At 34.4% G+C, this 24347-nt stretch overlaps 1 protein-coding gene across 5 annotated transcripts in view; it reads right to left on the bottom strand.

Moving 5' to 3' along the window:
* Nucleotides 1–24347, bottom strand: part of LOC101955809 (vascular endothelial growth factor receptor kdr-like) — a 291669-nt gene that overhangs the window by 61019 nt on the left and 206303 nt on the right. For 4 of the 5 annotated variants that reach the window (XM_078034613.1, XM_078034614.1, XM_078034615.1 and 1 more), the window contains 7 exons: nucleotides 23898–23986; nucleotides 22598–22805; nucleotides 20817–20908; nucleotides 19467–19589; nucleotides 19250–19361; nucleotides 6071–6170; nucleotides 4543–4648 (listed from right to left, as the gene is read on the bottom strand). In XM_078034613.1, the coding sequence (XP_077890739.1) occupies nucleotides 4543–4648; nucleotides 6071–6170; nucleotides 19250–19361; nucleotides 19467–19589; nucleotides 20817–20908; nucleotides 22598–22805; nucleotides 23898–23986 (830 nt within the window). The remainder of the gene's footprint in view (nucleotides 1–4542; nucleotides 4649–6070; nucleotides 6171–19249; nucleotides 19362–19466; nucleotides 19590–20816; nucleotides 20909–22597; nucleotides 22806–23897; nucleotides 23987–24347) is intronic. The other variant, XM_078034616.1, reaches the window with a different exon arrangement.

Genomic DNA, 24347 nt, shown 5'->3' on the forward strand with positions numbered 1-24347 from the left:
TTTCATGTACAACTTGTTGACTGTACCATGATGTAGTATAATTTGAAGTTTGGTATACTTCCCCAGTATTGTTTTGGCTATTCTTGATCTCTTAGTCTTACAAATAAATTTCAGTACTGATTTTTCTAGTTCTTTGATGAATGTCATTGGTATTTTGATGAAAATTACATTGAATCTGTACAATGCTTTTGGTAGCATGGCTGTTTTGATAATATTAAGTCTGCCTATAAATGAACATGGAATATCTTTTCATCTTCTAAGATTTTCAATTTCTTTCTAACATGTTTTATAGTTTTTATTGTAAAGGTCTTTCACCTTAATGGTTAGATTTATTCTTTTTCAGCATATTCATTATTGAAGTACAGTAAAGCAATGTTGTATAATATTTCTTCCATTGGAAAAGTTAATCCATCAAATTCACTGTCTTTCCTGTAGCACCTGCAAATTTCTCTAAAATAGATCATATTTTAAGGCACAAAACAAATATTTTCAGATACAAAAATAATGAGAAAATTTCTTGCACCCTATCAGATAATAATGGAGTGTAATTAGAAATCAATGATAAAAACAAAAACCATTCTACCACCTATAGATTAAATAATACATATTTGAATGATGAAGGGATCAAAAAAGAAATCAAGGGGGAACAAATTTTTACCCCTCACACATCAGATAGAGCACTAGTCTCTAGGATAATAAAGAACTCAAAAAGCTAAGCACCAAAAAATAAATAAAAATAAATAAACCAATCAACAAATGATGGGCCACAGATTTGAACAGACACTTCTCAGAAGAGGATATACAATCAATCAACAAATATATGAAAAAATGCTCATCATCTCTAGCAATCAGAGAAATGCAAATCAAAACTACTCTAAGATATCATCTCACTCCAGTCAGAATGGCAGCTATTATGAAGACAAACAACAATAAGTGTTGGAGAGGATGTAGAGAAAAAGGTACACTCATATATTGCTGGTGGGACTGCAAATTGGTATAGCCAATATGGAAAGCAGTATGGAGAATCCTTGGAAATCTGGGAATGTAACCACCATTTAACCCACCTATCCCCCTCCTTGAACTATACCCAAAGGACCTAAAAACAGCATACAACAGGGACATAGGCACATAATATTTATAGCGGCACAATTCACAATAGCTAAACTGTGGAGCCAACCTAGATGCCCTTCAGTGGATGAATGGATAAAAAAATGTGGCATATATACACATAGGAATTTTACTAAGCATTAAAAGAGAATAAAATCATGGAATTTGCAGGTAAATGGATGGTGTTGGAGAAGATAATACTAAGTGAATTTAGCCAATCTCAAGAAAACAAATGCTGAATGTTTTCTCTGATATAAGGAGGCTGACTCATAGTGGGGTAGAGAGGGGGAGCATGGGAGGATTTGATGAATTCTAGATAGGGAAGAGGGGTGGGAGGGAAAGGGAGGGGCAGGCGATTAGCAAGAGCAGTAGAATGTGATGGGCATCATTATCCAAAGTACATGTATGAAGGCTCGAATTGTGTGTCAACATACTTTATATATAAACAGAGATATGAAAAATTGTGGTATATATGTGTAATAAGAATTGTAATGCAAAAAAACAAAGTACATGTATAAAGGCATGAATTGGCGTGAACATACTCTATATACAATGATATGAAAAATTGTACTCTATATGTGTAATAAGAATTGTAATGCATTCTGATGTTGTATTTAAAAAATAAAATGAATAAAACTAAAAAAAAGTGAGAAGAAATCACAGGGAAAATTTTAAAAATTTTGAAAAGAATGAGAATAGATATAAAACATACTAAAATCTCTGGGAGAGTATGAAGGCAGTTTGTAAGGGAAGTTTATAGCACTGAATCCCTACATTTAAAAAAACAGAAAATATCCCAAACAAAAAACTGAACATAAAGGTTATAGAAAAGAAGAATAACCTAACACCCAAATCAGTAGAAAATGGGAAATAATATTAGAATGGAAATTAATGAAATTGAGAATTTTAAAAAAACATGAAAAGGATCAAAGAATCAAAGAGTTGGTTCTTTGTAAAGATAAACAAGATTGATAAATTTTAGCCAAACCATAAGAAAGAAAGACAAGATATAAATCAACAAAATTAGAGATAAAAAAGGAAATATCTCCACAGAAACATCTAAAATTCAGAATATCATCAGAAACTATTTCTACTCCAATAACCTAGAAATTCTTGAAGGTACTGATAAATTTACAAACATATGACCTACATAATTTGAACCATGAGAACATAGAAAACTTAATCAGATTGATGTCAAACAATGAAATTGAAGCAGCTATAACATCCTTCCAATTAAAAAAAAAATCACAGGACCGGATGGATTCTCAGCCAAGTTCTACTAGAACTTCACAGAACTAATATCAATCCTCTTCAAAGAATTCCATAAAAATAGGAAAAGAGGGAAGACTTTCAAATTCATTGAATAAAGCCAGTATCACATTGGTACCAAACCAGACAAAGACACATAAGGGAAAGGAAACTATAGGCTGATATTCCTGGTGAATATAGGTGAAAAATCATTAATAAAACACTGGCAAACTGCATTCAAAAACATTAAGAAGATAGTACACCATGATCAAATGGGTTTCAACCCATGGATGCAAGGTTGGTTTAACATAGGCAAATCAAAAAATGTAATTTGGGGCTGGTGATGTGGCTCAAGCGGTACTGCGCTTGCCTGGCATGCATGTGGCCCGGGTTTGATCCTCAGCACCACATACTAACAAAGATGTTGTGTCTGCCGAAAACTAAGAAATAAATATTTTTTTAATTCTCTCTCTTCTCTCTCTCTCTCTCTCTCTCTCTCTCTCTCTCTCTCATCTATCTCTTAAAAAATGTAATTCACCATATAAACAGAGTTAAGGCAAGAATCACATGGTTGTCTCAATGGATAAAGAAAAAGCATTTGACAAACTTCATCACACATTCATGTTTAAAACTCTAGAGAAAGTATGGATGGAAGGAAACTACTTCAACATTGTAAATGATATATATTACAAACCAAAGACCATCCTCATACTAAACAGAGAAAAACTGAATTTCCATAAAAACAAGAACAATATAAGGATGGGGGTATTTTTATATTCTTGATTTTAATACTCTGTTAGATGACTATATGGCAAAGATGCTCTCCAATTCTGTAGGCTTTCTCTTCAATCTATTGGTTGTTCCATTTGCTGTTAAAAACTTTTTAATTTTAAATATTATCATCTGTCAGTTCTTGCCATTATTTCCTGAGCTATTTAAGTCCTGTCTAGGTTATCTTTGCCTATACCTATATCTTGAAGTGTTTTGTCCAAGTTGTCCTCTAGTTGTTTCAAAGTTCCAGGCCTTACATTAAGGTATTTGAGTCATTTTGGTTGAACTTTAGTTGATTTTTGTAAAGTAAGTTGATTTTTGTACAGCATAAGTGATAAGGTCTAGTTTAAATATTCTGTGATTTAAATTCAATTATCCTATTACCATTCACTGAAGAGGCTGTATTTTTTTAAAATGTATTGACTAGTTTGCTGAGAATCCAATGGTTGCACATATTTGGGTTTATTCTTTGGTCCTCAATTCCACTGGTGTATGTATCCATTTTCATGCCAATACCATGCTTTTATATATTACAATGTCACATTAATATAATTTAAAGTTGGGTATTGCAATTCTTCCAGCACTGTTTTTGCTCAGAATTGCTTTGGCAATTTGTAGTCTTTTATGCTTTCATATAAATTTTTAGTGCTTTTTTTAGTGATATGAAGAATAGCATTGGCATTCCAATTTCACTGAATCTGTAGATTGATTATTATATTTATTATTATTATTATTATTTTAATAATAATAATTTTTCCAATCCTTAAACATGGGAAGTCTTTTAACCTGTTATTGCCTTCTTCAATTTCTTTCTTCAGTGATTTATATCTTTTATTGTAGAGGTCTTTCACTTCCCTAATTAAGGTCATTTATAGGTTTGTTTGCTGTCTTGTTTGTTTAGTAATTTTTTAAGAGTGTCTTTCTCTGCTACCCAGCCTAGTCTTGAATTTGTGGATCCTAGTGATCCACCTGCCTCAGTTTTGTGAAAACTTTTATTTTTTAAAATATTTTTTTTAGTTTTCAATGGACCTTTATTTTATTTATTTATATGTGGTGCTGAGAATCAAACCCAGTGCCTCACACATGCTAGGCAAGTACTCTACAACTGAGACCCAATTCCAGCCCTTGTAAATACTTTTGACCACAGCAACACACTGCCCAAAAATATTTTGATGAAGGACTGGCAATATCACTAATCATGTGTACCCTCTGCAGGGGTTATTTTTCCTCTTATTTCTCCTATTTTGCTTACCCTCATCTCATTAAATTATTCATCTTATTCTCCCACAATCTAGACTACTAACTTCCTGATAACTACATAAAATCATGGTCCATTTTTGCAGTATTCACAACTCCTGAAACTGTTTTCAATAGTCTAAAGTTAATGAATAAGAAAATTAAGGAAGTAATGCATACCTGTTGAACATTGGCCTGAAGGAGATCTCCAAGATGCCTGACTAAGTCAGAGAAGTTGGGCCTCTTTGTGTAATCACTATGCCAGCAGTCAAGCATGGTCTGGTAGCTATAGATTGGGAAAAATGTTAAGGTAGTCTCCATCCACCAGCTCCACTTCTTTTATAACTTTTTACATGGGTGATCCATTAGGACTTGTCTTCACAATTACCCCAAAGCACATTCTCTGCTGTAGCCTTATACTACAGTTACTAATAAAGCCTGCCTAACCCATACCTGTTCCTTACATATATGTGCCCACCATTACCACTTTTTTCAGCTCTGTATGCATAAATAAATGTAAAGAATCAATTATATTTAGAAGAGAAAGGTAGCATTTAGTTCTGTCATGTACTCCTTTATCAGTACAAGAATTGTATGAGTGGTGAGAGCATTGCATTTTATGAGGCTAACTATCAACAAATTCTCTTGGACTTTGGGCTCTCCTCAGGATCAATTTTTGGCTTCAAGTAGCATTAGACAGCCTTGGGAAATGATATAAAAACCTCCAGTTTTATATATTTTAGTGCAAATACTGGAGTCCCAGACTATACTTTCCAATGGTTTTGATAAATAAGCCATCAACTAAGTAATGGTTGCAGTTTTACATTGAAATTACTCTTCAATGAAAACCAAAGTATTTTTGTATATATGCACAACTTTCTGGAGTGATGGTTCTTTCCATTTGCTTTTAGAACATCTTTTTAATTATGATGGATAACATCATTTTGATTATAATGGTTTTATAATCACATATAAGAATTGGATTCATTATGCCATATTTGTACATACACATAAGATAATTTGATGAATCACATTCCCCAGTATCTTTACTTTCCCTCTCTTATCTTACCAAAATCCATTTGCTCCACTCTATTGATCTTCATTCTGTTATTATTATTATTTGAATTAGTATACTATAATTATATATAATGGGATTCATTATGGTATATTCATTCATATATTTACATAGCATCATGTGATAGATTGGATTACCACTGATTTAAGTTATTTAGATTTATTTATTGAGCCAGTGAGAGATTCTGGAGATTCTTGAAATTCACTCTCAGACTTTATTTCTCCAGATTGTTTCAATTTGTGTGGCCATATCTTCTTTCAGTGCCCAGTACAGGCTGTGTCAGGAAATCACACATCTGGGCTGCAATTTTTTATTTAATAGCTGAAACATAGACTTCTATGTTTTAAATCTATGGCTAGAAAGGAACTAGCCAGTGTCCTGGTTTTATCTAATTCCTGAGTGTTTCATAATACAAATGTGATGAATATTTCACTATATGCATCTACATATGAAATTTTAATCATCTATTTCATAGTTCCCTTTGAATTATAATTATATACTTTAAGAGAGCAAAAGACAACTTTAGCATTCAACAAGATTTTTTTAAGTTGAATTTTATAACCCACTGTGCTTATGTTGATCCTTTCCTCTCAAATTAATTAAGTCTGGTGGCTCTTCATTTGGAGAACATACATTTCAGGAGTAGAATATTCAGGGGATCTCATTCTTGTTCCCTCCTTAAGCTGACGGCAGAAGTCCTCATCTACTTGCATTCCTGGGTATGGTGAAGCTCCTGGAATAGAAGAAAAGACACATATTTTCCCATGGGTGAGCAATCTATCAAGTTCTTATGACTAAAATACCTAAAGAGAACTCTGGGAATGAACAAACAGCTCTGTATCTATGTAGAACATGAGACACAGGACTTCCATAAAATTTCCAAATCTTGGCTGATATCTCTGTTTGAAGGTCTGACAGAAAGTATTTACCCAGAAAATTCTAATCAAAATTGCACTGATATGATAAGTGGAGGATTTAAAAAACTAATGATTGATTTTCATTGACTTCACATTTATTAATGCTTTTAATTGATATATTCAGCCATAACTCTTGTGTTTAGTCCAAGAAGTCCTACTATTTGAAGTCTCAGAAAGCTGTTCTCTTATTAATTTTTAACCTGCCATGCTCCTATGACTAAGGCATAAAGAAAAACAAGGGAGTAGAATTCTAGTCAGTGTGTGGAGGTATGCCTCCAATTTGAGAAATATAGTCCTGGTAGCATGGAAACCCAAAAGAGAAATAAGGTCTGAAAGTGAATTTCAAGTTGATAAAATGAAAACATTTACAAAATATTATGGTTAATAGTTAACTAAAGTACATTTTCCAAATTTTAATCATATTTAAAGTAGCTAAGCATATTACAAAATATGTTATAGCACAAGTTTGTACACTTATGTCAATACATAGTTTCCAAAATCACTACTGATATCTGATACATAATATTGAGTAAATACTGAAACTCTAAAATAGGTGTTCTAGGTCTTTGAGATTAAAGGTGGTATCAATATTGCCAAAATTTTATTTAAATAAACATTTGAAAATCCAAGGTGATATGGTCATTTATACACCCCAAAAGTTTCCCAAAAAATGTTCCTGGTAGTTAAGAAATATAAATCAGAAGTGACAAAGAAAAAGCCAAAGATAAAATTAAGACTAATTCTAATAAACTATCAGATTATCAAATAGAATATACTTGGAGATGAGGAGAAATTACATTAATCATCTAGCATCAACCTTCTAACTTTTAAGAAGTATGCTATAGAAACCTGATCAGTTAGCTAATTCAAGGCAACCTGTAAGATACTCTTAATTTTAGTTACTTCTCCATTGTTGCCTGAAATGACTTATTTGGTTAGGTATACTCTTGTTATATTTTAGGCATTATAGATATAAGCACATGTCATCATCAAGGAACAATTATTTCCAACCTGTGTGTCACACAAAACCTGAGAGATTGGAGTTATAAGAATGGATCTTCATATGCTTGGGACCAATAGTCATTATCAATAGCTAAAATAATTAATGTATCATAAGTGATAATTATTTTCTAAATCATGAAAACTGATAAAATTCACAAAAGAAAATCTATTTTTTCAATTTCCTGAATTCATAATAGCTTTCTCTAATGCATACTTTCTTAACAAAGACATGCTAAGACTAAGCATCTTGATATTATAAATGTGTAATTCATTTCCTAATTTGCCTGATGTAAGTAGAAAGGTTAAAATAACATATATCAGAGTTTCCTAAGTAAATTTGTTGTAATCTCTGGAACATATTAGAGCAGAATATTTGCTATTCACTCTGGAAAATATTAGGAGTCTTTGCAAAATAGATGGTAAAGAATCATCCCTTTTAGATGTGCATTGTGTGTCACTTCAAAGAGCAGAAACATTACCTTTTGGTGTTTATGTCATAAGAATATATTGTGTATATAGTACTGGCCTTATCCTTAGGTTCACTTTGGACAGATATATATCTTTGTATGATCTGAGTATTAATAATTGACCTGTTCCTCCCCAGGAACTATATTCTAGATTACAATTTTCAGTTATGCAAATATCTTTTTAAAAATCCATCACCTAGCTGGGCATGGTGGCATATGTCAATAATCCCTGCAGCTCAGGAGGCTGAGGCAGGAGGATGGTGAGTTCAAAGCCAGCCCCAGCAATGATGAGGCACTAAGCAGCAGTGAGACCCTGTCTCTAAATAAAATACAAAATAGCGCTAGGGATATGGCTCAGTGGTTGAGTGCCTCTGAGTTCAATCTCCTCTCCAGTACCAAATAAACAACAACAAAAATCACCTAACTACCATTCTACTTTGTGCTTTAACTTACACTGTCTCCTGAAATTCTTTAATTTCTTTAATCTTTACCTTTCCCAGAAACGACTCCTCCAAACTTCATATGTATCTTCCTATCCTTAAATGTCCAATTCCACTTGTTCATTCTTTTATTTACTTATTTATTTTTCAGTTGTCAATGGATTTTTTTTTACTTTATTTATTTATGTGGTGCTGAAGATCAAACCCAGTGCCTCACACATGGTTGTGGCTCTACTACTGAGCCACAACCGCAGGCAACTTGCTCATTCTTTAAGAGAGTTTTCAGATATCATTTTTCCTCAAGAAGTAGAAACTCACCTCATCCTCCATAATTTCTCCTGCATTTTACTGAAATCTCTATTATAGGGCTTGTCACAGAATTAATTGGCTGTATTTTTTCCAAATTACCTGTAATTCCTAGAATATAAGGAACAGTCTTATCCTACAGTGATTTTAATGTGAAAGTCACACAGCAATTGTTTGTTGAATTAAATTATAAATCTAATAAAATAAACTTCTAAAGTATTTATATATATATATTAATTTTTAATATTTATTTTTCAGTTTTCGGCGGACACAACATCTTTGTTTGTAAGTGGTGCTGAGGATCGAACCCGGGCCGCACGCATGCCAGGCAAGCACGCCACCGCTTGAGCCACATCCCCAGCCCTAAAGTATTTAATAAGTATACATATCTTTATCCTATTTTGAAATAAATACATGACAAATGATGATGTTAAATGAACATTAAATACATAGAAACAATATTCTACATTATTTTGATGTTTGAATTTTAGCAGTTACCATCAAAAGAGATATTTCATATGTAAAACCTATTGCCTGGACTTTCATTATGTTAATCACTGGGCTTGGCTTTTGAATGAAGACTATATCAAGTAAAATAACATTAATAGTTATAAATTTAACTATTATTTCTCAAAACCCATGTATATAAAAATTGTTAGTATCTTTTGTGGGCCAAAGATGTTGTGGTTATTTGGTAAGCCTACCTACTCAAAAGAGGGCCTACATGCATTCTGCTGGGGTCAACCCTTGTCACTTGATATTCCTTAAGGTGTTTTTTCAGCCAGTGGATACAAGTTCAGCCATGAGGTACAACTACAGCATAAATACTGCTTAGTGTCAAATTGGAAGTGTCATGTATATCTTTCTGCTATTTTGAGATCTACAATGAGATTGAATATACCAGATGCTCAAAGGAGAGCCCACCTATGGGCCTGTTATCCTTCCAGAATCAATACAAGTTCTCTGTTATTTCCACTATTCCAGAAGCAGAAAGATAAACCATATTCACCAGTAAAGTATATAGGGAAGCACTGCTGGTTCTGGCATCACTTTATTTCCCATATAAGCCTTTCCATATTTGATGATAGATCTAGGAGAAAGAATCTAGGAGACAGATTAAAGTAAAAGAAAATTGGAATGACAGAGAATATAGTTCTAATGACTTCAGAAACAGGCCCCCCCGAAACTCAACATCCCTAGATATTCTAGGAAAAACTGTTCTTTGGAGAGAAGTACCAGTTAAAAGCTCCAACTTTTTAATTGCCACATGGACAAAGATAATATCTTAGGAAACACTCATAATTCCTCCTGCAAGTCTAGAGAACAGATATAGTAAGAAAGCTAGGGAATTGAGGTCAACAACAACTTGTGAGTCAGTGAGAAAATATATTGGGATGTGATAACTTACATAAATTTTTTGTAAATTGTCTTGCTCTGTGGAATGCAATGGAAATACAAGGCTCTATTTTAACTTAAAGGGATGATAAGATTAATCATAGTATAAGTGGTTTTTACTTATCATGTAAATTTAAATATAAGACAGCAGCCAACAGATACTTGACCCTTCAAAACAATTCATTTTTGCTATATTTTAAAATCTCAGCTATAGTCAGTGAGTATCTTATGTACTGTAATTTAAAAGTGTAAGTCACAAAATGGGGTTTGGACAATTTATTTAAGGAAACAAGTGAAAATTCAGAAATTAATATATTCATACTCCTCAATGTGATATTTTGATAAATTACATTATGAAATGATTAAATTACACTAATAAACATAAACATTAAACTCTAAGTTAGTCAGCCTTTTGTCACTGTGACCAAAGTATCTGATAGGACAACTTTGTTTCGGAGGTTCAGTGCGTGGTTGGCTGATTCCATTGTTCTAGGAATAAGGTGAGGCAGAACATCCTGGTAGCAGGGCAGGCAGAAGAATGCTGCTCACATGAAGGTAGCCAGGAAGTAGAGAGGTAAAGCCAGGGGACAAGATATAACTCCCAATACTATACCTCTAGAAACTTATTTCCTCTAGCCATGTCCCATCTGCCTATAGTTATCACCCAGTGCAGTAATCTTTTGAACTTATCTATCATTTGAATGTATCCACTGAATAGGTTACAGCTCTCATAATATAATTATTTCACCTCTGAACATTTCTTCATTGACTATCACATGAGTTTATTAGTGGATATCTTATATCCAAACCATAACAAACTATCTTTTTTTGTTAGTGGAATGTTTAGTATATGGTTTCTTAGGCATTTTAAAATAAAAATAAGATTGTTATAACTATAGCCCACACAATACAAAATATTTCTAGAATATTAATTTCCCAACACAATACATATTAATGTCAAACAGATATTGTAATCAATGTTCTTCCTTACTAAATGTCATTGAGATTTTTTTAGCATTAGATAAACATCTCTCCAGTAACCACACACCAACATTCTACTCTGTTTTTATAAATCTGACTTTTTAGATTATACATATAAGTGAGATCATTCATAAGTTCTCTGACAGTCTTCTTTCATTTAGTGTCATGTTATCCAATTTCATCCCCTTAATTACAAATAGCTGGATTTCATTTTTACAGGCTGGATAATATTTTATTTTCTCCGTGCATATACATACATACACACATACTGTATTACATATCTCAGTTATTATAATATTATAATGAACATAGGAGTGTGAAAATATCTTCAACATACTGATTTTCTTCAACTATATTCCCAGAAGTAGATGACTGAATCATATGGCAGTTCTATTTTTAAGTTTTTTCAGGAACCTTCAGACTATTTTGCATATTAGCACTTCATTATACAAAATATTTAAAAGTAATTTACATTTCCACCAATAGTATAACCTCACCAATGAGTCACCTTTTGTTTTTTTGAAAATAGCTATCCTTACAGGAGTGAAGTGGCAACTCAATGTACTTTGAGTTTCCATTTCCTTGATGGTTAGTGAGGAAAAGCATTTATTAAAATACCTGTTTACCATTCACATTTATGTTGAGAAATTAATATTAAAGACTTATTCCATTTAAAAATGTTATCTTTTCTTTCTATTAATTTTACTTCTTCATAAAGTGTGTATACTAACCATTTATCTTATGTATATTTTGAAAATATTTTCTCCCATTCTATAATCTGTCTTTTCACTGTGTTCATTTTTTTTCTTGGCAGTACAGCTTTTCACTTTGATATAGTCATATTTGCCTGATTTTGTTTTTTGTTGCCTATGATTTTGGGGTAATATACAAAAAATATTTGCCCATACCAGCATCATAATATCCAAGTTATATATCACCCAGATAAATGAATAAAGAAAATATGGCACATTGAGTTGATTTAAGTGTTGAATGTCATTTTTACACAAGTGGTTGTTTTCCTAACATCATTTATTGAAAAAAAAAACTATCCTTTCTCCATTATGTATTCTAACACTCTTGTCAAATTTCAATTAACCATGTATGTTTATTTACCAGGACTAAAGTTGCATATCTGTAATTCCAGCTACTGTCTCAACTTATGTTGAGACAGATGGGTGCAGTTACATGATAAAATTACTGTTCAATAAAAATAAGAGTATTTAACATATCTACAAATCTTTCTGAGGGCAGGGTACCCACCCCAGTTGCAAATATTTCAGACTCAGCCTGACTGTCCCTGAGAAGGTTTGGTGAGACATATGTGGTTAGCCCTCAAGACAAGTCGTTTCCCAGAATACAAAACTACTGCTTTAGCAGGATTTTGGGGGTTGGGGAGAGCAGGTGACACAGTTGAATACATTTGGGTGATTATATAAAACACTTATAAGAGATTTTAGGTACCCAGGAATGCCATAGAAACACTGGAACTACACAGGCTCTCGCCAAACTGGCAGGTAAAGGAAGGACAGGCTCAAGACCCAGAATGTTGGGAAGCATTTGCAGCAAAAGACTGATCTAGAAAGGTCAAATAATAAAAATATATCTGAGAGAGCTGATGAAGTTGCTGTTTTTACACCTACAGACACTAAGAAGTTATGCTGTTGAGGCCTGAGTATATGTAGTCTATCTCCCAATATCCAATGTAATACAAAATAGCAAGGCCCACTGAAACTTCCTTCCATTTCAGATATATCAATGAAACTAATATTTGAATCTTTCATTTTATCAGTTCTTATTTCACTGTATAAAATTATATATAGATTGGAGGTATTTCTCCATAATTTTGATATTGTATTCCTTAATCTACTTTTATGCTATTTTATCTTTAATGCTATAATTTGTTAGCTGGAAGTATTTGTAGGACTCTTCTTTGATTATGCTCTCCCCCACCTTTTTCTTTCTCCATGATATTTCCTCCTTTGTCTATCTTCTCTTCAACCTTGCTATTTTTGTTTGTGTGTATGTTATTGTTTGTTGTGTTTTATTTTGTCATGGATCTGGGTACTTAGCCCAACTTGGGTTTAATTTTGAGACAGGATCTTTCTGGATTGCCAAGATGACCCTCTATCCTATGGTCCTCCTGATCCAGCCTTCCACATGGCATGAAGGAGCCATCATGCTTCACTTTTTAATTAAATTAATATAAAATACTGGGCTATGTTAATTGGCCTTATTCATTCTATGTTTTTCTTTTTATTATTTCTATAATCTCTGCCTCACATTTCCGTTGCATTATTTTCCTACTTTTGTCTCTCTCCATGTGCTTCCTCCCTCCTGTTTTCTTTTGTGCATATATTTTTGTTTGTTTATTAATTTTGTTGTTTAGGATTATTTTATCTTTTTGTTTTCATTTTACATGTTATTTGTGTTATTTTGCTCTTTTTATTCTTGCTTTGTCTGCTTTTTCTTTTATCTTCTTTTGGGGGGATTGTTTGGTTATGTGAAATAATATGTTCATTGGATATAGACATTATATATTTTCTTCTTTTTTATTTCCATATATTCAGTTTTCCACCTCTACTTCCTTTTCTTCTATTTTCTCTCTTATCTCTCTCCTAATATTTTTCATTCTGTTTTTTCTTTTATTTTCATGCTCTATGTAGTACAATATCAATTCGAAGTTTAAATACTATGCTTTAGCCTATTTTGTTACTACAATTATTTCCCACTTCAGAACTATTGGAATTGTTTTAGTCAGCTTTTTCACTGCTGGGAGTAAAAGTCCAACCAAATCAATTGTAGAGGAGGAAAAGTTTCTTTGAGGGCTCACAGCTTCAGAGATCTCAGTCCATTGACAGCTGGCTTCATTCCTCAGATATCCAAGTGAGGCATAACAACATGGTGGGAGAATATGGCAGAGGGAAGCAGCTCACATCATGATCAGAAAGCAGAGAGTGAGAGACTCCACTTGCCATATACAAATACGTACTCAAAAGTCACAACCCCAATCTTTCTGGATTGACATGGATGTTGCCATCAGCCACATACCATCAGCCTTCATTTACCACTCAATTAATCCTGTCAGGTGATAAATTCACTGATTGCATTAAGGCTCTTATAATCATTTCTTCTCTGAATCTTCTTCCATTGTCTCACATATGAAATTTTGGGGGACACCTCACATCCAAAACAACATTCTACCATTTTCCCCCTAAAGGATACACTCTTCTGACAATCCAAAATACATTTAGTCCATTCCCAAGAGTCCCCATTGTTTCAACACTTTCAAAATTACTCAAAGTTCAAGCCCAAAGTCTTCTCTGAGGCTTAAAGCAATCTTGTAATGTGAGCTCCTATAAAATTAATAAAACAATTTATAATATCTAACATATAATTATACCCAGTAAATATGTCCATTCAGAAAAACGGGGACATAGAAAAAAATGGATAGGACCAAAGCAAGACTAAAATCCAGCTGGGCAAACAAGTCCTGTAGTTCTGTATCTGGCATCTGGAGCACATGACATTATGATGTTCTCTATAAAGAGCTTGTGCAGATGCCCCCCCCCTTGGCCTTGTTGATTGCAGCCCAAGTGGCCTTTCTGATGGCTTGTCTCTACTCAATTCTTACAGCTTTCCTATGATGATGTCCCCTGTTACTAGTATTTCTTAATCTCAGAGATCTCCACTGCAGCTTTGACTTTCTCTTCACATCTCCATGCTTTGCCCTCTCAGGGACTACCAGAAGGGAATCCAGCACTGCTACACCTTGCCTGGCTTCCCAGGCCTTCATTAGAAATCCTGGTGGAAGCCTCCATTACCCCATAACACTAATACAATGCATTCCTGCAGAACCAGCACTACATGGTTGATACCAAGGTCTGCCTTGATACTACAATCATTTTCCACTTCAGAACTATTGGAATTGTTTTAATCAGCTTTTTCACTGCTGGGACTAAAAGTCTAAGCCTCCAGGGACACTAGCTGCAGCAACCCCTGAGTTCCTGGGTGGCTGAGCATGTTGTAGAAACTTCCTAGTCACCCTTGTGCAAAAGGGTACCCAATTGGTCCATTCTCAAGAAAATTTTTACTTTTACTTTCTTGAATCTGAGATGGCTATAGTCTTGCCAGCTCCTGAGATGCCTTCAAGCCATCTTTCTCATTATCTTTCTGAAAAGTTTTTAGCATTTCTTAGAGGTGATAATGTCTTTAAAAACTGCAACTTCCTTGGCCCCAGTTTTATTCCTGTATTTCAAGTTCAAGTTTTTCAAATCTTTCTGCTCTGCTTTCTGCTTCTGATTATCACAACAAATTTGGGTAAAAGCTGCCAGAAATATCCATGCCACCACCTAAATGCTATGCAGCCTAGACATTTCTTCTGCCAGATTAAGAAGTTTATCACTTTTTTTTTTAAGAGAGAGTGAGAGAGGGGGAGAGAGAGAGAGAGAGAGAGAGAGAGAGAGAGAGAGAGAGAGAGAGAGAATTTTTTAATATTTATTTTTTAGTTCTCGGCAGACACAACATCTTTGTTGGTATGTGGTGCTGAGGATCGAACCCGGGCCACACACATGCCAGGCGAGCGCGCTACCGCTTGAGCCACATCCCCAGCCCAAGAAGTTTATCACTTTTAAAATCAGCTTCACAGAAAGTCTCAGGACAAGGGCAAAATGCAGACAACTTCTCAGCCATAACATAACACAAATGGCCTCTACTCCAAATTCCAATACAGTCCTCCTTTTCTCAACCTTTTTGAGCCCTTTCTTCACTGTCCACAGTCCTTTTGGCATTCTGGTCTTCTGAGATCCCACCAGAATCAGGCATTAATCTCTGTTTCCAACAATATAAAGCATTTCCACCTTTCACTGCTATACATCTAAAAATTCCTCCCACCAATTCCAAAGAGTTCCAGATGCTTATGAACCACATGATCTGTATATTCACAGATATGAGCCCACTCCTGGTACCAATTTCTGTATTAGTCAGGGTTCCCTAGAGGAACAGAATCAGTTGGAAGTATAATTGTAAAAAGGGAAATTATTAGATTGGCTTACACAACCAGAAACTCGATAGTCTGCAATGGCTGTCTGTAAGCTGCAGAGATGGAAGATCTTGTAGCTGCATAGTCCAAGACACTGACACCTCAGAACAAGAGGGATCAACAATGCTACCCTAGCCTGAGACCAAAGGCTTTTGGAAAGTCCTTGGAGAATCATTGGCTTTGGAAGAGGGAAGGAGTGAGTCTGATATCCTGAGGTGATCTAATCAGCAAATGAGAACTCATTCAAAAAGAATCCAACTTAAATCTGGTGCTGCTTCATTCTTCCTCCAACTTTCATTTCATCTAAGCCATCATCCTATTGGACAGTGCTACCCACACTTAGGGAGGAGATCCAATTCAGTTCCCTATCCCACATACAAATCATTCCTAAACACACCCTCATTTACGTGCCCAGAAGACTCGTGTGTGTGTGTGTGTGTGTGTGTGTGTGTGTGTGTGTGTGTATGTATGTATGTGTGTGTGTGGTGCTGGGGATTGAATCCAGAGCCTTATGCAAACAAGATAAGCACTCTACCAACTGAGCTATATCCCCAGCCCACTCGGAAGCCTCTTAATCTTTGGCATCTCTTAATCCAACCACATTGACAATTCAAATTAACTATTATAGAATTATAGAAAATGTTTTTAATAAATTTAATTATTTATTAATATATTGTTTGAACTCAAGATTTACTCTTAAATGTGATCATTATCTACCCTCAAAATGGGTGGATGAAGTTGATCAAAGCACACTGAACACATTGACTGGGTTCTTTGACACAAAGTTTTACCACTCTCTCAAGACACAGAGTAAAGTGAAAGTATCCTATCAAAGACAATTTACTGTCATTTATAACTAAAAAGAATCAAAAAATATAATAAATTAAAATAATATAAAAGGGTTCTTCAGACAACAGTGGGAAAGAGATCCATTTCAGCAGATATGCAATTCTCAATATAGAAATACAGGAAACATGAGAAATCAAGGAAAGAAGATGATTCCAAATTTGACAATAAACCAATAGATGAATCCACATATTCAAATGGATGACATAAGAGACAAATAATTCAAAAAGTTGAGGGTTAAAATGAACAGTGAACTAAAAGAAATCTGAGCGATGAACTGAGAGAGATTATACATTAAGTAAAAGTTTACTTCAATAAAAAGAGATTCTGAAAAAAATCCTAAAAGTGAAAGATTCAATACACCATTTTAAAAATTTAGTATAAAATACCACTAATAGATAAGACCACATAACGGGTAGATTTTTAGGCTTTTTAAGACAAGGTATGTGATCTTGAAAACTCAATCAGCAATAAAGACAAAAAGAAACCATGATCAGAATTTCAGGAATTATGGGACAACTTTAAAAGAAGAAAACCTAGGAATCATTTGAATTAAACAGGGTTCTGAGATATAAGCTAAGGGCATACATACACTTTCCAGTGAAAGAATATAAGAAAATTTTCCAAACTTTGGGGATTTGACAGACATCCACATACAGGAGGCTTTCAGAAACAAAATATATAATATAAAAAAAATTTAAACAATTTCTCCATGATACTTTATAAACAAAATGCCTAGTATACAGAGGAAAAATAGATTTTTGACAGCCCAAAAGTAAAACTTCATGTCACAGGGATAAGCCAATAAGAATAATGGCTTATTTTCTGTCCCAGTGTATTTCTTTATTTTTGATCACCATGTGTTTTAGATAAATATTAAATTGTGTCTTTTTCCTGTTCATCAAACATATTTTATTCTCTTGCCTCTAAAACACCTCAAGAGTCTAGACAAAGCCAGGCATGGTTGTGCATTCTTGTAATCCCCATGGCTCAGGAGGCTGGGACAAGAGGTTCTCAAGTAGAAACCAGTCTCAGCAATGCAGTAAGGCCCTAAGGAACTTAATGAGACCTTGTCTCAAAATAAAAAAATAAAAAGGAGCTGGAGATATGGTTCAGTGATTAACCCCTGGGGTCAATCCTGGTACTAAAAAATAAAAAAGGAAAAAAATGAAAAAGTATCTAGACCAAGAGACCAGACATCCTGTATAATCACAAAAGCAGCCTCTGATAAACAACACAAACATCTTCCATTATATTAAATCTCAACAGTCAAAGCCATGAATACTTCTCTATATTTAGTAACAGAGATCCTGAGTTAAATATCTACTTTTTAGTTAGATTCACTTGGTTTTCTAAAAGGCATGCCTGGATGATTTTAATAAAAATTCCCTTGAATCATAGAAAGAATAATGATTTAGAGTCATGAGAAGAGAATAATCTTTTGCAAGGCATAAAACAAACAGATAGAAAGCTATCTTTCTTAAAATCCTTGTATCTGGTCATTTCTATGCTGTGTACCTTAAGTTTTTATTCCTACTATTAAGAATGTAGGATCAGAAGTCAGGAAGCCTGGTTTTAATGTTAGTTTTACCATTTACATTATGGGCAAGACTGTCAGTATCTATGAGAGCTTGGGAGTCAGATAGGTTGGAATCAGTCCTGGCACTTTGTGAAATCTTTGAAAATTTACTTAACATCTTTTTGCAATCAAAACACTGTCTGATCTACATCCACCCTTCTCTCCCTAATGACACATCAAACTGCAGTATTCTCACCTTTGCTCATTCATAATACCTCCTGCTTGACCCTCCAACCCACTGGGCACACTCTAAACTCAGAATCTTTACATATTATATTTCTCTTCCATAGAATTACTTTTCCTCCACAGTTTTACAGGTTATCTCATGAGTTCTTCAGGGCTATGTTGAAATATTTACATTCCTGTGAAGCCTACCTTATTTAAAGATTTAGAACTTTATCCCATTTTGCCCAATCCCAATATTCCTATCTTACTTCCTAGCTTTCAATTTTATATCACAGTAGCTAATATCATTGAATATTTTCCATATTTTACTTATTAATTTCTTATTGTCAGTCTCTTCTGATGAGAATGTAAGTTCCATAGTGTCAGGAACTGTCATCTTCTTTGTTTACGACTGGGTCCCCAGCAGTTAAAATGCCTGGCATGTAGAAAATTTTCAATAAGTACTTACTGAACAAATTAATATACAATAAAATTATGAGACAGTTTTTATTGGTTCTTGGTAGCAAGATTTTTATGCATGATTTCATTGTATCCATAGTGTTAGATCTTTTAAACTTTGATACTGTGTGCAATGCTAACTGATCTGTAAGTGCTCTATTGCAGCAACAGCCGTAACTACATATAAAACGGATTGATCAGAAACAAACTCACATACCCAGAGAAAAAATTTCCCAAAGCAGAACTCCAAAGGACCACACATCACTCTGGGTTGTATACACCTTGTCAAAAATGGCTTCAGGTGCCATCCACTTAAGTGGGAGTTTTGCCTAAAAAAAAACAAGATAGAAGAAAACCCTCAGAATAGAGACTGTAACCCCATTAGAGGCAAGAGTAGTTGTCTGGTGTTTCATGCCAGGGAACTTTGAACTTACATCTCCTTTCCAGACATAGTCAGGATCTTTGTAGATGTCTCTGGCCAAACCAAAGTCACATATCTTTACAACATTGTTATCTGCTAGAAGGATGTTCCTAGCAGCCAAGTCTCGATGAATGCACTAAAGAAAAAATAAGAAGGTGGCTCTTAGAGCTTTGGGGCCCTAGGATGGTACAGATTAAAAGACTTTCAACCAAAAAAAAAGAAAAAGAAAAAGAATAAGTGGAAATTGAGCATGGAGTTGAAAACGAATGGGAAACCAGAAAAAGGAAGTTTCACAGAGGTGCCCAGCCCCAGAAAACAAAGTACCTTACACAGATAAATTTATCCATTTGGAAACTGGCAGGGTAGGCAGAATCTGTACTAGAATGATAACACCTGTTTAACTCTTACACATTTTGTTCTTTGGACTCTCATTGACTATCTTACCTTAGAAAATGTCCATTCCCTCCTACTGTATTTCACTGTTAGTGCCCTGAATTACAATAGATCTTATTTTCTCTCATTTGAACAACACCAATGGTTACTTAACTGTTCTCTCTGCTTTCATTCTAGCCACATGGACTAGTCCATCACCCATTCTAGCTATCAAAATTTAATTCCTAAGAAACAAATCTAATCATGTAAAATGCCTGTTTAGAAGCTTTTTATTTTACAGTAACTGGAAACCATTTAAGTTCATATTCCTTGGCATGGCATTCAAAACCTTTTAGAGTCTATGTCAAGCTTTGTATTCAGCTACATCTTCCTCCTGCCACATTTACCTCCTTGAATCCTATATACCTTAAACTTTTCATTTCTTTATTATACTGCTGAAATATAACTTTCTCTTAGAAACCTTCACAGATTCTCTAGGACTACTCCTATGTAATCACAAAGCATTTATTTCATATTTCTATCCTAGACAATATCCTGTTATATGTAGTATGTCTTTTTTATTGGATTCTGAGGAAGGAGAATTACATCTTTCATGTCTGTATCTCAGCTTTTAGCAGAAAGAACATTACAGACAATCACCACATATTTGCTGAACAAATTCATTTTCAGTATAAAATAATGTGCACAATTCACAGGTCTAAATAATCCTAATCTAGCCACCTTCTAAATTAGTTTGAAAAGCAAGTCCCCCCAAACTGTAGGAAGGCAGGTGAGTAGCTGTCTCAAAGGTGAATGAATGCATGTATGCATATTTTTCAAAGACTAATTGGAGAGAGAAAATTGGAACACAAGTATAAGGTAAGACTATTAAAAAGAAAAACAGCTACCACGGACACTGTGGTCATTATAATCCATCTTCCTTGCATCTCCAATCAATGGAAGTGAAGGAAGAAGAATAATGAATGCTCACTTTTCTGGAAGCAAGGAACTCCATTCCTTTGGCTACTTGGAAGCTATAGCAGATGAGGTCCTCTAAGGTAAGGGGATGCTTGAAGAGGTCATCTGAGAATAGGAAGAACAGAGAATATTACAGATGGCCAAGAGTTGAAGAATGTCCCATAATCCTGGATAGGTAATCATATGGTAGAGGAAAGACACCTTATTTCCATGAAACCATAGAGAACAAGGGACAATTTTTTGACAACAGGCCTTGGTATGACTTACTCCACTAGGATAATATGTGCATTTTTAGTAATTTATTCAAATCTTTGTGAAGGAAAAGAATCTAAAATTGTGTCTTCATTGATTTAAAAGCTCATACCTTGAATGTTCTGTTGAAAGTTCTTTTGAAAGACAGGTCTGTCTTTCAAAAAATAATAAGTGGTTTATTGATATTCCCTTGCCTCTTCTGAGTACAAAAGAATGTAGATGATTTTTAGAAGCAAAGTTTGGGAATCTCCAGTAAATATCCATGATTAATAGTGACAACAGGACTGGATTTTTATAATCAGAATGTTTACTTGTCATGTATATTCCCTATTTATTGCTTGTTTGCCCTTCTCTTCATTTTTCTTAAAACATACAAAGTTCAAAGAAATTTCTTCTGCTCTTCCTGATGTTATGCCATCCCCAAAGTATAATTAGAAGGTCCTTTATAATGATTCTAGACCAATTCCTTCCATCATTTCACAGGAAGGTAAACTGAGACCTATAAAAGAGATGTGGCTTCTTCAAGGTAATAAGACACAGATCAAAGGTTTCTCAAGAAAGTGAAAATTACTTCATTTCTATAAGCCAGATAGATACTACACATGAAGGTCTATTTCTGACCAACAGGAAAATAAAAGAACATAGGATGGCTAAGAGCACAACCACCTTGGGAATATCAGAAGTAGCACTTAATGTAATAGGCAGAAACCTCAAGTAGAACAAGAGAAATGTCACTCAAGGTCAATGCCTAAGTCTGACAGTTTTGACTGGAATGTTGGGTAAAATAAGAATAGGTGGAATGCCTGAGTTCAATTTGTTTTTTTATAAATATTTATTTATTCCATTTTGGAAAATCTATTATATATTTATATAGCTCTAATAGTTGTTTATTCTTGAAATATTTTCACATTGCTTGGAAACAGCTATATCTCAAGATACCCAAGTTACTCCGACACTCCAGTTACTTCTTTCCTGTCTAAACTTTTCCATGGTTCAGCAACTAAAGGGTATATCCCAGCCCATGGATACACTAGGTATCTATTTACATTAGTCTCTATTTTAGAAAATATCTTAATGTCTGTTAATCATATGTTGTGTTTTATACACTAATATTTTGTAAAGTCATCCACATTATTTGTTAATAATTAAGTATATATTATACAGTTTGAGATGGAGTTAATATAGGTTAATATTTTTATATCATCCCTACTTTGAGTAATAGTACTCCTCTGTTATGAGAATAAGCACCTCTAACCATGTCATGAGAAAGATGGAGGAAAACATTCATGCAAAAATGATTTGGAAACTGTACATGTCTAAGACATTATAGGATGTCATCATTATAAGATACTTCTGATTGCTAATTTAAGTGCAAGTTCAGCATAAAGCAAAAGTCCTCTATGCTAGATAGAAATGGCTACAGAAAATGGTATGGGATTGCCTGGTCTTGCTGATTAGGCCTCATTTACCCACTGACTCCTTACTTTATATCCTCATTAGCCTTGAGGTTTCGCCATAATGATAGGGTCTACTTGTACTTACCTACATGGTGGGTTGTTGTGGCCCCCAGAAGGTAGCAGCTAGCTTCTTCCTCCTCATCAGATTCACTGTAACTCTTGTCTTCTATAAAACCAGAACTGATGGAACTTCCTGTGCTAGCCACATTCTGCAGATGATTCTTAGTTAGCTCAGTGAGATCACTGTCAGAATCATGAATAGTCTTCACCTTTTTTCCCATATTGAGCTGGGACTGAGAATTTAAACAGATCATCAGTGTTTGAAGAGAACTTATGAATCATCCAATTCAATATATTCTATTTTCATTAGAGAAGCTGAGAACCAGAGAGGTATAAGAGAGTTCTGCGAGTTCACATAATTTGAGAGCAAAGCTGAGAGTGATGACTGCTAATCTAAAATTCTATTTTCTATATCAAAATGCCAGCTAGTTTATCCTTAGTGGGAGGAAATTGCTGAGAGTTGACCATCTCAGTGTGTTACCTTGACATGGAATTCAGCAAGCCTGCATAGGACAAGGATATCTCATAAGCAGGGGTAGTTCAAAGGGTATCAAATTATTATTTTCCTATGCTCAGAAATTGGGCAAATAGAAGGGAGCCAGGTCTGTTTTAAAATTATGATTACTTCCTTTCCATTTGCTAAAGTTAGACTGAGATGGAACTCATTGATGAAAATAATAAATTTCTAGCCAAGTTCAGAGTTCCCAATCAGTTGGATGGATTCTAGAAGTTATTTTATTAATTAATATCCAATATCAAAAAATTTCAAAATAAATCACAACATAATAATCAGGTACAACACTTTGCAGTACTTTGTGAAGCACAGACAACCAGCTTTTCTCTGGGAAGACAAGGACAGTTGCAACATGTATATCTTGGGACAATAAAAAAGTGCTAACATGAGATATATGTCTTTAACTATTTCCTTAATGGTGGAAGTTATCCAAAATATAGAGCTTCATCCCAGATTTCAAAGAAATAGAGAGCTCTGGCATGTCTATGAAAGCCTAAAGGCATAATGGAATCTTGGCATACCTCACCAATTTTGGCCTTGGAATATAAGAGAATTACACACACAAAAGTTATAATTTCAGCTAATGACAGAATTATGAGTGCCAGTTTCAAAGCAACATCAGTGGAAGTGATTCTAGAGGTAACTTAATTCAAATCTTTATTGGATGCATAAGTGTACATACTATTATCCCTGATTAATAATCCCCCAGCCTCTGCTCTCCCCTTCTCCCTCTTTCTATGTATCATCATAAAATCTCCAGAGAAGACTCAAAATGTGGAATAGAATGTGGGGTTCAGTTGGAGAAACCTACCTTGGAAGCAATAAAATCTCCTCTCTTCCCTCTCAGAAAATTAGCTAGGTTTCCATATCTGCAGAATTCTACTATGATCATCAAAGGACCTGCCAAAAGTAATATCTATAGTCATCTTTTCATGAAAGTTAGTAAAAGTTAGCCAATTCTTGGGCTACTCTGCCCTTGGTAACCTGTTGGACATGGAATATCCTAAAATTTCATTAAATCTCTTTAGTTGTAAACTAGTTGATGGATAACTTGAGCTGGATACAATGGTGACTGACCCCAAAGACATGCCGGCTGCTGAAACATGAAAAAGTGAGATTGTCAAATAGGGGAAAATAAGGTTAATAATCCTGCTGAGCTTACCTGTGAAGTTCCCTAAGATGTACAGAATGAGATATGAAAGAATTAATAGGACAGTTTACACTCCAATGACCAAGGCAAATGTGAACAACTCGTTGGATA

Source organism: Ictidomys tridecemlineatus, chromosome X (assembly GCF_052094955.1).
Source record: "Ictidomys tridecemlineatus isolate mIctTri1 chromosome X, mIctTri1.hap1, whole genome shotgun sequence".
Taxonomy (NCBI): Eukaryota; Metazoa; Chordata; class Mammalia; order Rodentia; family Sciuridae; genus Ictidomys; species Ictidomys tridecemlineatus.